Source organism: Dendrobates tinctorius, unplaced genomic scaffold, assembly GCF_039654945.1.
Source record: "Dendrobates tinctorius isolate UK_male_01 unplaced genomic scaffold, ASM3965494v1 ptg000126l, whole genome shotgun sequence".
NCBI classification, from domain to species: domain Eukaryota; kingdom Metazoa; phylum Chordata; class Amphibia; order Anura; family Dendrobatidae; genus Dendrobates; species Dendrobates tinctorius.
Genome location: NW_027361794.1, coordinates 18625036 through 18639415, shown reverse-complemented (window position 1 = coordinate 18639415; position 14380 = coordinate 18625036). Strand labels below are relative to the sequence as shown.

The 14380-nt window shown below is 42.7% G+C and overlaps 1 protein-coding gene across 1 annotated transcript in view; it reads right to left on the bottom strand.

Annotated features, from left to right (window-relative positions):
- The window catches only part of LOC141047083 (uncharacterized), a 168776-nt gene that overhangs the window by 95279 nt on the left and 59117 nt on the right, over positions 1-14380 (bottom strand). Inside the window, 1 exon segment of the mRNA XM_073542031.1 lies at positions 1629-1786. Within this exon segment, the coding sequence (XP_073398132.1) occupies positions 1629-1786 (158 nt within the window).

The window sequence follows — 14380 nt, the reverse complement described above, 5'->3', positions numbered from 1 at the left end:
AGGCCAACATTAAGAAAGGAGAAATTGCAAGACTTTCATAATGCAAGACAGCTGAAAACTGTGAGTTAAATGCTTCTTTTTCCAAGCTGAGGCAGTATTGGTATCTGAGTGGGAAGATGTGCCCTTTGATAAGAAATGCGGGAATGTGAATCGCAACACCAATGAATCAGCACAATCATGGAAGGAGAGTATGAGTATTTAAATTTTAATGAGACCAAACATGAGAAAATATAAGATACACTTTTTGGTTAAAACAACATTTTGAAGATGAAAAAGGCTTCTCCCTTGTGTGACTATTTTGAAGTTTATTAAGAGTTAAATTTCCAAATAAAACTTTTCCCGCATTAGGAACATGAAATAAGCTTCTCCCCCGTGTGACTGCTCTGATGGCTAAAAAGAGATGATTTCTTCGCAAAACATTTCCCACATTCTGAACATGAAAAAGGCTTCTCCCCTGTGTGAGTTCTCTGATGTGTGATAAGAACTGATTTATTGTTAAAACATTTCCCACATTGTGAACATGAAAAAGGCTTCTTCCCTGTGTGAGCTCTCTGATGTGTGCTAAGATTTGATTTCTGGTTAAAACATTTCCCACATTCTGAACATGAAAAAGGCTTCTCCCCTGTGTGAGTTCTCTGATGTGTGATAAGAACTGATTTATTGTTAAAACATTTCCCACATTGTGAACATGAAAAAGGCTTCTTCCCTGTGTGAGCTCTCTGATGTGTGCTAAGATTTGATTTCTGGTTAAAACATTTCCCACATTCTGAACAGGAAAAAGGCTTCTCCCCTGTGTGAGTCCTCTGATGTGTGATAAGACCTGATTTATTTGTAAAACATTTCCCACATTCTAAACATGAAAAAGGCTTCTCCCCTGTGTGAGTTCTCTGATGTGTGATAAGAACTGATTTATGGTTAAAACATTTCCCACATTCTGAACATGAAAAAGGCTTCTCCCCTGTGTGAGCTGCTCTCTGATGTTTGATAAGACTTGGTTTAACTGTAAAACATTTTCCACATTCTGAACATGAAAAAGGCTTCTCCCCTGTGTGACTCCTCTGATGTGTGATAAGACCTGATTTATTTGTAAAACATTTCCCACATTCTGAACATGAAAAAGGCTTCTTCCCTGTGTGAGTCCTCTGATGTTTGATAATATTTGATTTATGGTTAAAACATTTCCCACATTCTGAACATGAAAAAGGCTTCTTCCCTGTGTGAGTCCTCTGATGTTTGATAATATTTGATTTATGGTTAAAACATTTCCCACATTCTGAACATGAAAAAGGTTTCTCCTCTGTGTGAGTCCTCTGATGTGTGATAAGATTTGATTTATCTGTGAAACATTTCCCACATTCTGAACATGAAAAAGGCTTCTCCCCTGTGTGAGTTATCTGGTGTGTAACTAGATGTGATTTCTGGTTAAAACATTTCCCACACTTGGAACAAGAAAATCTATTCTCCTCTGTGTGAATTTTTTGATATTTAAGAAAAGACTTTTCGAGGGGAAAACTATTTACATATTCAGAACGTGAGAATGGTTTCTTTGCTTTATAAGTATGTTTTTTAATGCTTATTTTGTGACTTTGAGTTTCCTCAGGGGTCAGTAATGAATCAGAAGACAGGACCTGTTTCAAAGGATCAGATGGTTGATCTCTGCTGTGAAGGGATGATGGAATATCTGGAGTAATGGCATTCATTTCAATTGTATCCTGTGTAATCTCAAGATCATCTGATTTAAAAATTACAGATGTCAGCTGTCCCCCTGATCTCCTGGTGCAGTCATCTGCCAAGAATAAAACCAGTTATTATTTTTGAATAAAATCCTTGAAATTTATATTTATTAACATTTCTACTTAATCTCTTTAAATATGCAAGTTATGATAAAAAAGTTTAATTAATCACCCAGACAATGACATTTCAGTCTGATAGAAAACCTCATAGCATGAATCAGTAGAGCGCGGTGTTCGACTGTTTGTTCATTCTGCCTCCCAAATGTAGGTGAAAATAATAACAATAAAAACTTGTACTCATCTCACAAAAAACAAGCCCCACTCAGGTCCATCATCTGCCAGAGGACAAACAGAGATTTCCACATTATTAGTGGCTCTAAGGCTCTTGAAAAGCAACATGGCTTCCATAAACCAATTCAGCAATATCCGCTCTCCCAAAGTCACATCTTTCTCTCACTTCTGAGCCTTGTAGTGCATCCAAACCACATTCATCATCCATGTATTTGGCATTACTATAGCGAGAAGAACCCACTTCATTTACGGTGTGTGTCTCCCGGAGCACAATCTGGGCACTATGTGATGGGTAGTGAGATGGCAAATGTGCGATTTTCTCTCTCCAACATCCACTCAGTGCTAATTTCCAGAAAGTGGCTGTGAAGTCAAAATAGTCACTACTCCTATAGATTAATTCCCTGAGGGTTATAATTTCCATAATTGAGCCACTTTATTGGGTTTTCTACTGCTCTGGTTTTCTATTTTGTCATATTAGGACTTCTGTAAATGGTGTGTCACAATTTTTCTGGGATCTGGTCCTGCAACATCTGTGTCTGCCTCCAGGCGCCGCATTATTCATTCTGCAGGGGGCGCTGGTGATGCAGGAGACAATGCAACCAGAAACTCTGGATGGCACAGGCTCTGTCCTTCCAATAAGATTAGGTTGCCTGGGAACTGTAGTACCATAAAGTCGAGCAGTATGGGATCGTGTGGTGTCCAACTGAAGTACCGTATTTTTTGGATTATAAGACGCTCCGGATTATAAGATGCACCCCAAATTTTGAGGAGAAAAATAGGGAAAAAACTATTTTTAATAAAATGGTGATGCTTTATATAATCCATGCGTCTTAATGCTTACCGGGTGTGGTGGCTGCGGTGAAGTGATGTCCTAGGGTCACTGCTGGAGGAGGCAAGAGTGGAGCGTTGCTGCAGGCTAGGATGAGGGGGCGTTCCAACGAGTGGCGCGCCGGTGCGGATGTCGGGTGCTGCCGCTACGCTCTGCCCCCGATGCTGCCGGGGCCTCTGCCGACATTTTGTGAAAGGCCAGAGACCCCAGCAGCTCTTCCATGGTTTCCTGTGCGGTGGACTCCAGGAAAATGGCTGCCGGGAGGCGGCGCATGGGCAGATGGAGATCTCGGCACCAAGATCTCGGGAGATGAGATCACAGCGCTGAAACACATCCCCACAGATGGAGCTTTTGCTCTGGACCTTCAGTCCCTATCAGGACCCTTGTCCTTCTCTGTGCCCTGCCGGCTGTTTCTTCACTTATATGACTCTAACTGGACTAGCTCCAGGGTCAGCCTGCACCTGCCCTACACTTAACAGAGTGCACACCATTTATCTATAAACTGCACTCATTTATGGTGGACCATTGGAGCTACTATGAGTCCTGACCTCAAGAGCAGAGAATGTATTACTGCTCCCCATTTCAGGAAAGATTGTGCAGTAATCTGAATTCCTTAGGATTGAAAACATTGTAATTTAGGATGTGGAGTGAATCCATGAAACCAGGGCTCGAGCCATGCCAACACATCTCCTGCAGGCGGGAATAAATGTATATTACAGCCATCAGCCACGCACAGCTTAGAGATATATCATGGCGCAGGTGTAATGGTTTTCTGTAGATTCTCGCGACCCTGTTTGAAGTTAGCCATTTTTATATTGAAAAGTCAGGATAAAGGGAAACTCTGTTATTATTGTACAGAAATTAACACTTGGCCTCACTGCACATTTAATGTTAGTGATCATAAAAGAGAAGTTTGGCCAGAAAGACTGGACCTGGTCTTGTAAGGACCATATGAGACATTCAGCAGCACAGAAGGGAGAGAAGGTAGATTCATCCAATAAGATCTCAGGGATCTAGGAAGCCAACAGCATCATTACCCTCCGATTTCTCTTACAGGCACATCTTAATATTTTTCTTCAAGTGATTTTCTAACTTATCAGCACATTCTACGTACGCTGTCATTTGGCTTTTTAGTTTACAGATCTGGACAAGTAACAGTCAGAGTCTTCTAATACCAGGTCGTCAGTGGATCCTCCAGGTTGCAAGTTCTGTAGAAAAGGGCTTTGCAAATCTGTATGTTGTACATTACTTCTTTTTTTTTTTTCTTGCTTAATAAATGAATTTTAAAAAAAGAAAAGGGCTTTCAATGACCAACGTCTTTTGAAATGAATCAATTAATTATACCCACTGGCGCTCCACCTAAAAAAGACTGCTGAGATAGCTGCAAGTGAAAAACAGGCACTGTGCAAATCCTGTTAGGTTGATTAAAAACAAAAATATATATAAAACAAACTTCACTGCGCTTATGCTCAAAGAACCTAGAATGAATAAATGTCAAATAATGATAACATAGATTTGCACTGAAGATTGACCCTTCACTGATAATCCACACTGCTGTTGCCAAACAGCGGTATATTGAATGACAAACAGTGATTAAACCGCCCAATTACTGTGCACATTAAGCGCTCCTCACTGTTAGTAGACAGCGGTGAGTTTGGGCGCTTACTTGTGATATTGTAGAACCAAGTTGCTAAATTCCGCTGTTGAGCAATAGAACCACGTATGGCATATAGCAGTACGCTCTCAGTGCACCGCTGAATGCAAAAATCTGGCTGACCAGCGGGGAAGGAGAGCGGGAAGCTTTGAAGAGGCAGAGGCTGACGGCGGGCTCCGGCCGAAACACCGCCGCCGACACGCTGCAAAGAGCAGAAAGCTGGGAGCGTGACGTCACGTGACCAGCCACTGGACTGGACGGGTGATGCTATTGGTCAATCTGAACGACGCGTTTCGAGGGACGCGGTCCCTCTTCATCAATGTTACAGGCATTGGCCCTGACCCATCCTAATAACCCCCTGCCTTCCGGTTTAGCTCCGCCCACCCTGCTGCAATAATATGCCCCCCTTTGTAAAAGTGATTGCACGGACTGGTGACTACGAAGTCAGTGGCATATATGAGAGATTAGATGCAATAAATGGAAGATTATTAGTGCTGTGCAATATATGTGACAATAAGTAGAATATGCAGATTAAAACTCAATCTATACTTTATTTGATTATTAATATAAAATTTGAAATGAAAAAGAAAAATGCAAAAATAAAAAATAATATATTAAAAAATATATATATATATATTTTTTTTTTTGTGTATGCAAACCATCCATGTACTAAATTACACTGTTTAAATAAACAAGGAAAAAAGATGTAAAAATGGGTAGAAAAATGTAAAAATATAAAAAAAATATAATAAACGGGACCCTCATTCTTTAGGACATGAATGAGGTAAATAAAAATTCCCCAAAAAACCCCTATGTTAATTTTACAAAGAAAAGGGGGATTTTCGGGCGTGGCCTGGATCTCACACAGGGAGGACGTGTCTTATGGCAGCTCCCGCTTCCAGCCACAAAATTGCCTTATTTGGCCCGGACGAAAGTGGCAAAAACGAATTTTAGAGTGCCCCGGGCTTGGAGAAGAAGGTGAGGGGCGGTGGGGAGAAGAGAGGGGCTGCTGCTCTCCGCCGTGACACCGGAGCGCAGAGCGGCCTCGTGGAGGGTGCTGCAGCGCTGGAGGGAGACGGGCGCCATCTTTACATCCCCCTGAGCACAAGGCCTGGAAACCGGACCGCAGGAGGCCCTCGATAGAGGCGTGAGACCGCGGAATAAGGAGCGGTCTCGCCCGTTGGAGCAAAAGGCGGTGAGAGGGAGCCCCCGGTGAGCTGTCTGTGGGGCCTGCGGGGATTACTATCGCTACGTGCGGTGGAGGAAGGTGCTGGCTCTGGGCCAGATGGGTTGTTGACGGCCCCCTGTTTTGCTGAGACATTTCCCAGGGACTGAGTTGTTTTTGGAGCGGGGGATATCGCTCTCCCCACATAGAGGTGCTGCTGTCTGCAGATTTATGCGACCTTGGTGAGGAGGACATTGTGTCTTTTCTGAAGCGCCGCGGTGGGGAGTTGGCGTTACCCTGTCCCTACCGGCTCCAGCAGATCCCCACGGATGTTTCCATATATTAACCCCTCGCCCTCCAAGTTACATGGGGTTATTTTCATATAGAAAAATGCTCTACTAGACTTTTCTTGACGCACGGGTGGTAAATTAAAGGCACGCTTCAATTAAGCAAAATGGTCAAAACTAACAAAGAGCGTGCAAAACCGTTGGCTGCAGAGGCGTATCGAAGCAAACAGGGTGAAATGGATAAATTTTTGAAAAATAAATCTGCTTCGTCTAAGCCTAATGCTAAAAGGCTCCCTGCAGAGGTTGTGGAGGAGGAGCATGTCGAGGACTCAGACTCCAGTGATGATGCTTCAGGCAGCGATGTCACTCAATCAGACTCTGGGAAACTTTCTAGATCGTTTTTTAAAAAATTATTAGCACAAGCTATAAAACCATTAGTTAATGAGATATCTGGTATGAGAGCGGACTTGCTACACATTGGTAATAGAGTGGAGTCTTTGGAGTCCTCTCAGTCCTCTATCATTAGCCACTCCAATGCCATGAGAGAGCATCTAGACTACCACAGAGCACAGCTTAACAACTCTTTTCTGGCCCTTGAGGATCAGGAAAATCAGAGTCGTAGGAAGAACATACGGATAAAAGGCTTGCCTGAAAGTGTTTCCACAGAAATATTAGAAAAATCTACGAAGGAGATCTTCGCCCTCTTAATACCACAAGAAACATGTGATCGAATTGTAATAGAAAGGGTGCATAGATCACTTAGACCAAAGCCGAAGCCAACGGAACCTCCGAGGGATGTGATTTGCGGCCTATTGAGCTATTTGGATACCAATGCTATTTTGTCTGCCTCAAGAGACATTAAAAATCTTTCTTATGAGGGATCTGCTATTCATCTTTATCAGGACGTTGCGCCGTCAACCCTTGCAAAAAGAAGAGTCCTAAGGCCCCTCCTGGAGGTGTTACGCTCACGTAAAATCTTATATAAATGGCTGTTTCCGTTTGGTATATCTATACAAGGAGATGGTAGGCAAATAATGGTTCGGACCCCTGAGGATTTAACCAAAATATGGGACGCTTTTGGCATTGCCCCTATGGATATTCCTTCCTGGCTACCTCTGGACATGGATCATCGCACACCTCCCCCTGTCCATGCTTTTACTGGAGGGCAGGGTGACTGGGTCTTAGGAAAGAAACGCTTGACTCCTAAAAGAGGGAAATCTGGAATGGAAAAGGAGATACCCCCCTGAGCTTTCTTGTGCTTCTCTCGGTTGCATTTTTCCAATACTGGAGCCGGACCCCTCGGTCCACTCGGACATGTTCTATCTTATTTTAGCTTGCTAAGTTTGACATTTACTCAGGTGTTGATATCATTCAATTGCCGTATAAGTTAACATGTGCCACTCGTGTGTCAAAAATGTTATTTCCTGCTCTGTTATGGGAGGTATGTTTGACGCCCTACCTCTGCTACAGACAAGTAGTTGGTTCTTGTTATATTTCTCTTGTTTTATCTTAATAATTTTTAGGTTTTTTGTTATTTTTTTCATCTCTTTGTTTTTTTTTAATTTCGGTGGTTTGATGACAGAGGAATCTTTATTATTACTTCCTTTACCAAACTATGGGTGATAAGGTGAACTTCGCCACTATGACAGTGGCCTCGTATAATGTAAAGGGCTTACGCTCCCCGAGTAAGAGAAGCCAAGTAATGAATCTTTTGCATTCAAAGAAGTCTAGTATAGTTTTCCTGCAGGAGACACATTTTAAAAAAGGGAGAGTCCCAGATATGTCTAGATCTCGCTACCCGACCTGGTATCACAGTACGGGCGGTTCAGCGTCGGGTGGAGTGAGTATTGCTATAAAGAAAAATGTTCCCTTTATTTTGAGTGATTGTTTATCGGATTCAGAAGGCAGGTACATTATAATTAAGGGCTTTTTGGCCAACACTAAGATTACCCTGTGTAATTTATATGCCCCAAATAGGAACCAGATAGGTTGGCTGTGTAAAACAATGAATGTTCTAGAACTTTTTACTGAGGGTCTGTTGTTGGTGGGAGGGGATTTTAATGTATCTTTGAACCCAGCCTTAGATACTTCGACGGGCAGGTCGGCTCTTTCTCAAAGGGCGCTGAGAAGATTACACCTTTCATTACAAAAATTGCATCTGATAGACCCTTGGAGAACACTTTTTCCTTCGGGCAGAGATTACACTTTTTATTCCCATCCGAATAATAGCTATCACAGAATTGATTACCTATTGATACAAACAGCTAATCTCCAATTAGTTAAAAAAGCTAATATAGATATCATCTCTCTCTCAGACCATGCTCCCATTTTTCTTGACATAGAGATAAAAACTCTACCACGGCCGGCTGGGTCATGGTCACTGAATGAGACACTATTGGACTCGGATTCCCACATTGAAAAACTGACAAACACTCTTGACTTCTTTTTTCAAAATAATTTGCACTCAGGCCCGCCCTTGCCTATGGTATGGGAGTCACATAAAGCTGTAATGAGAGGGGAATTTATAGCCCTAGGCTCCTATTTGAAAAAAGAGCGAACAAAAAAGGTTGTGTCTATTCTACATCAAATTAGTTCCTTCGAGAGACTACATAAGAGATCTCAAGTAAATAAAACATTATCTGAACTGACAGATCTGAGAACCTCATTAAAAAACCTTTTAAACATTCAATCAGCAAAAATTTACATGAGAAGTAAGCAGAAGTTCTATCTTCATGGCAATAAAAGTAGTAAGCTTATGACATCCCTACTTAAGAAACAAAAAGAAAAGACGTTTATTAGACAACTCAGAGCTTTAGATGGCTCTTCAATTCTCGGGACTGCAGATATTGCCAGGGAGTTTAAAACCTTTTATGAAAATTTATACAATTTAAATACACCGGATAGCATGCAGGAGCCAGTCACAGCCTTGGCAAAAATAAAAGAATTCTTGACCTCGCTACATCTCCCTAAAATAACTCTGGAAGGCCAGTCCTTGCTGACTGCTCCAGTTACCCCCAAAGAAATTTTAGACACTCTTTCTACTATTCTGAACGGAAAGGCACCGGGTCCGGATGGTCTTCCCATTATCTATTATAAAAAGTTTATAAAACCACTGTTACCTCACCTAGTGTCTTTGTTTAATTCCTATTTAGAAGGCCAGCTCCCCCCTAGACAATCCTTAGAGGCATACATCACAGTCCTCCCTAAGGAGGGTAAAGACCCCAACCTGTGCGCTAGCTACAGACCAATATCACTGCTTAATGCAGATATTAAGATGTGGGCTAAAATATTAGCGGGCAGATTAAGCAATTTCTTACCTAAGCTAATTCATGCAGATCAAGTAGGCTTTGTAAGAGGCAGGGAAGGGAAGGATAATTCTACTAAAGTCATTCAGTCTATAATGTTTGCTAAGACTCGGGGTATGCCCTTGATGCTCCTGTCGACGGATGCTGAGAAGGCTTTCGACAGAGTGAGCTGGAGGTTCATGGAACAAGTAATGATTAGGTTTGGCTTCCCTCCTCAATATATAACAGCAGTCCTCTCGCTTTATTCTCAACCGACGGCCAAAGTCAGAGTCAACGGCACCCTGTCAGATAGTTTTGGGATTAATAACGGGACTAGACAGGGTTGTCCCTTGTCGCCATCTTTGTTCATTTTAGTTATAGAAACTTTGATACAAAGCATCAGACAAGACCAACGTATAGAGGGGTTGTCGGTGGGTCGGAGGTCACTTAAAACTCTAGCTTTCGCAGATGATCTGCTTTTCCTTATCTCCAATCCATCCCAAGCATTCCCAATTATCCTTCAGGCCTTTCATCACTTTGGTCTCCTTTCTAATTTCAAAATTAATTTGTCAAAATCTGAAGTGCTAAGCGTTGGTCTCCCTCACTCTCAGACCTCCACTATTCGTACGCAGATTCCATTCTCTTGGGCCACTAATTCTATTAGATATTTGGGAATAATGATAACTAGAGATCCCGCCAACCTATTCCACAAAAACTACATTCCTTTAATTCAAAAGGTCAAAAGCCTGATGCAGAAGTATAGCCTACCCACTTTATCCTGGATGGGTCGTATTAATGTGTTTAAGGCATATATAATGCCTATTATACTATATACCATGAACATGGTTCCGATTCGGATTCCCCTGACATTTTTTGGAACGTTAAAATCCCTTATTGGAAAATTTATTTGGACATCTAAAAGGGCTAGGTTGCCATATAAGTTTCTTTCTCGCCCTATCTCTTCTGGAGGACTGGGGGTCCCAGACCTTCTTTTATACTATAAGGCTATTCATCTCAGTAGATGGTTAAAGATGGTGTCCTGTGCTGGAAGGGAGGAGGGGGATAGTGTTGACTGGGCTTTATTGGGCCCGAGAGGTTTGCCGTATCTTTGGACTAAGGCTAAACCGCCGGCCTCTCTTAGGTTGGATGACGTAACCACAACTACATTGCGTATTAAAAGATTGGTAATGGGAGAGTTCCCGGAAGATACTTTCCCCTCAACATTGACACCGATCGGCTCAATTCCCTATTTGTTAGAGTTAGATTTTCAAGACCCATACAATTTATGGTCCAACCTCCCTAGAGAAACGTTGAATAGTTTTTATGGTAATAGCATCTTGCGGGAGGGGTCTTGGCCACAGGGTGCGTCGACACAACCAACAAATTTTCTCCAAAAACAACACATCAGACGTACACTTTTACAGTTTGGACAGAGATTCCCGTCTAAATCTAATTGGTCCTGGTTAGATATTATGATTAAACTTCCATCCCCACGGCTAAAAATTATATCTCGCATTTACTCACATCTCATCTCTCCGACTGTACATTCTAAACCCTCGTTTATACACTCTTGGGAAATGGAACTTAATACCACGTTTACAGAGGACCAAATATCTAAAATGCTGTCAAATGCTCGGGGTTTTTCCAGATGTGTACTTCTGCAGGAGAATTCTTATAAAATATTAACTAGGTGGCATTTAACTCCAGCTAAATTATTCCAGTTAGGCCTCGCGGATAATGACGATTGTTGGCGATGCCTCAATTCTAGAGGACATCATACGCATGTATTCTGGGATTGTCCTAGATTGCGAGTTTTTTGGGAGGGAGTTGAACTAGTTCTCAAAAAATTAAGACTAATAAAGGTTGATCTTAGAGCCACGGAAGCTCTCCTTTCATGCCCGTCAAAAGATTTTTTACCAAAAAAACATGGGCTTCTTCCACTGATGTTGAGTGCGGCGAGACAGTTGATAGCTGCCCATTGGAAGGATGTAGCTCCTCCCACGTTGGGAGAATGGTATGCTAAAATAAATCAGATCTATCGCTTAGAGGAGCTGTCTAGCTGGGAAATTTATAATCATAGAGCTTTCGTGTTGACTTGGGCCCCTTGGAATAGGTATTTAGAAGACAATCCTCTTTAAGGGCACTTTAGAGTTTCTTAAGTTTAACTGAATTAGATGGCTTCTGCTCTGGGGCTCCTAGCCTCACTGCCCCAAACTAGATAGCCCAAATGTAATGTATGGCGATGTGTTATTTTCCGAAGTGCACCCATTCAATGATTGTGCTCATGTTGTCAACCACATGATGTTAATGTTAATATTGTTGATACTGTATATGAATATGTACCCTTTTTCCCCTTCCCTTTCTTTTTCCCTTTTCTCCCCTACCTATTTTCCCCTCATTTTCTCCTTCCTTCTCGCCCTAAACCAACCATTACTTAACATTTCGCCAACTGTACCTGAGAACTGGTGTTGTGTTTAATGGTGATGTTTAAAATTCCAAAATAAAGAATTTACAAAAAAGAAAAGGGGGATTTTCGAGTTTCCGTTTAAATTTTGTTTTAAGAGGAAAAATTCAAGTTTAAAGAGCATAAAACTCAATTTCATAATTTAGGCCTTTAGGGGCCATACTGTCCAGAAGAAAAATCCATCTGGATTCAATTCTGGACATCTGTTTCAAAAAATCACCTCCTCTTGGGTTAGGGCAGACTGATTCAATACCACAAAAGGATATGCCACGACAGGATCGATTATGGACATCCAAGAAGTGACGAGATAGGGGATGGCCTTTAAACCCCTTATTAATGTTATCCAGATGTTCCTTGATACGAACTGTTAATCTTCTTTTTGTCCGACCCACATAAAACTTATTACAGGGGCACTTCAATAGATAGAGAACTCCTCTCGATTGGCACGAGATAGCCGATTTTATACTAAACTCGTTCGTATTATCCGAATTAAAGAAAGTGGTTGGTAGTTCTTTCTTGATGCATGTCCGTAAACAAGTGACTTATAGGTGTTGGTTTTGAGGAAAAAATGGGTTTGGTGGTTGGTGCTAACAAAATAAAATAAAAATGAAAATAAAAACTTCTACTCATCTCACAAAAAACAAACCCCACTCAAGTCCATCATTTGCCAGAAGAAAAACAGAGGTTTCCACATTATTAGTGGCTCAAAGGCTCTTGAAAAGCAGCATGACTTCCATAAACCAATCCAGCAATATCCGCTCTCCCAAAGTCACATCTTTCTCTCGCTTCTGAGCCTTGTAGTGCATCCAAACCACATTCAACATCCATGTATTTGGCCTTACTATAGCGAGAAGAACCCACTTCATTTACGGTGTTTGTCTCCCGGAGCACAATCTGGGCACTATGTGATGGGTAGTAAAATGGCAAATGTGCGATTTTCTCTCTCCAACATCCACTCAGTGCTAATATCCAGAAAGTGAAAGCCAAATAAAAGTAGCGGTCACCAAGGAGCGCAGGGAAGGCGGTAAAGGAGGATTATTAAACGGGGTGGTCCAATGGACGATGAAAAGCTAGGACAGTGTGAGTATACGGTCAGAGGAGCGCTAAGGACACAAGGACAAAACAAAGGTTTCTTTAGCCCACAATGCGTTTCAACGGCAGTCCGTCTTCTGCCACCTGATGAAGACGGACTGCTGTCGAAACGCGTTATGGGCTAAATAAACCTTTGTTTTGTCCTTGTGTCCTTAGCGCTGCTCTGACTATATACTCACACTGTCCTAATATCCAGAAAGTGGCTGTGAAGTCAAAATAGTCATTACTCCTATAGATTAATTCCCTGAGGGTTATAATTTCCATAATTGAGCCACTTTATTGGGTTTTCTACTGCTCTGGTTTTCTATTTTGTCATATTAGGACTTCTGAAAATGGTGTGTCACAATTTTTTGGGATCTGCTCCTGCAACATCTGTGTCTGCCACCAGGCGCCACCTTATTCATTCTGCAGGCGGCACTGGTGATGCAGGAGATTTCGCAACCAGAAACTCTGGATGGCACAGGCTCTGTTCTTCCAATAAGATAACGTTGCCTGAACCTCTAGTACCATAAAGTCTAGCAGTATGGGGTTGTGTGGTGTCCAACTGAAGTACCGTATTTTTTGGATTATAAGACGCTCCGGATTATAAGATGCACCCCAAATTTTGAGCAGAAAAATAGGAAAAAAAACTATTTTTAATAAAATGGTGGTGCTTTTTATAATCCATGCGTCTTATTGCTTACCGGGGGTAGTGGCTGCGGTGAATTGGGGTCCCAGGGTCGCTGCTGGTGTGTTGCTGCAGGCCGCAGGCTGGGATGAGGGGGTGTTCCGATGTGCGGCACACCGCTGCGCTCTGTCCCCGCTGCGCTCTGTCAACATTTTGTGAAAGGCCTGAGCCCCCTGCAGCTCTTCCATGGTTTCCTGTGCGGTGGACTTCAGGAAAATGGCTGCCAGAAGGCAGCACATGCGCAGATGGCGATCTCGGCACCAAGATCTTAGGAGATGAGATCACAGCGCTGAAATCTCATCTCCCAAGATTTTGGTGGCGAGATCTCCATCTGCGCATGCGCCGCCTCCCAGCGGCCATTTTCCTGGAGTTAACCGCACAGGAAAACATGGAAGAACTGCCGGGTGCTCTGGCCTTTCTCAAAATGTCGGCAGAGCCCCCCGCAGCTTCGGGGACACAGGGCAGCCGCCTCACTGATAAAATATATCCGCATTATAAGACGCACCCCCATTCCCCCCCCCAAAAAAAGTGCGTCTTTTAATCCCAAAATACAGTAATCTGCTTTCTGCTTCAGCCAATTGGAAAGCACCACGCCCTACTAAAGCCCCAATCATATTGCCGGAATCTGCCAGATACAGCCTTGTTCTCCTCTGGTTCAGTCCTCTGTGCTCAGCTCCCGGCTTGTGTATTTGTTTCCTGTTGTGACCCCGGCCCGTTTACTGACTACTCTTGCATCTTCTGATTCTGTACTTTCTCTGCCCTCCTGGTTGTAACCCGGCTATCTGACCATTCTTCCTGCTACGTCACACCACAGAACAGCAAGTGTGGTGCCCCCAGGAGTATGGTCGCCACACTGGCTTTGCCTTCCTCCAGGGGAGGGTAATGCCAGGCTTGGAAGCAGTGATGGGTCTCTC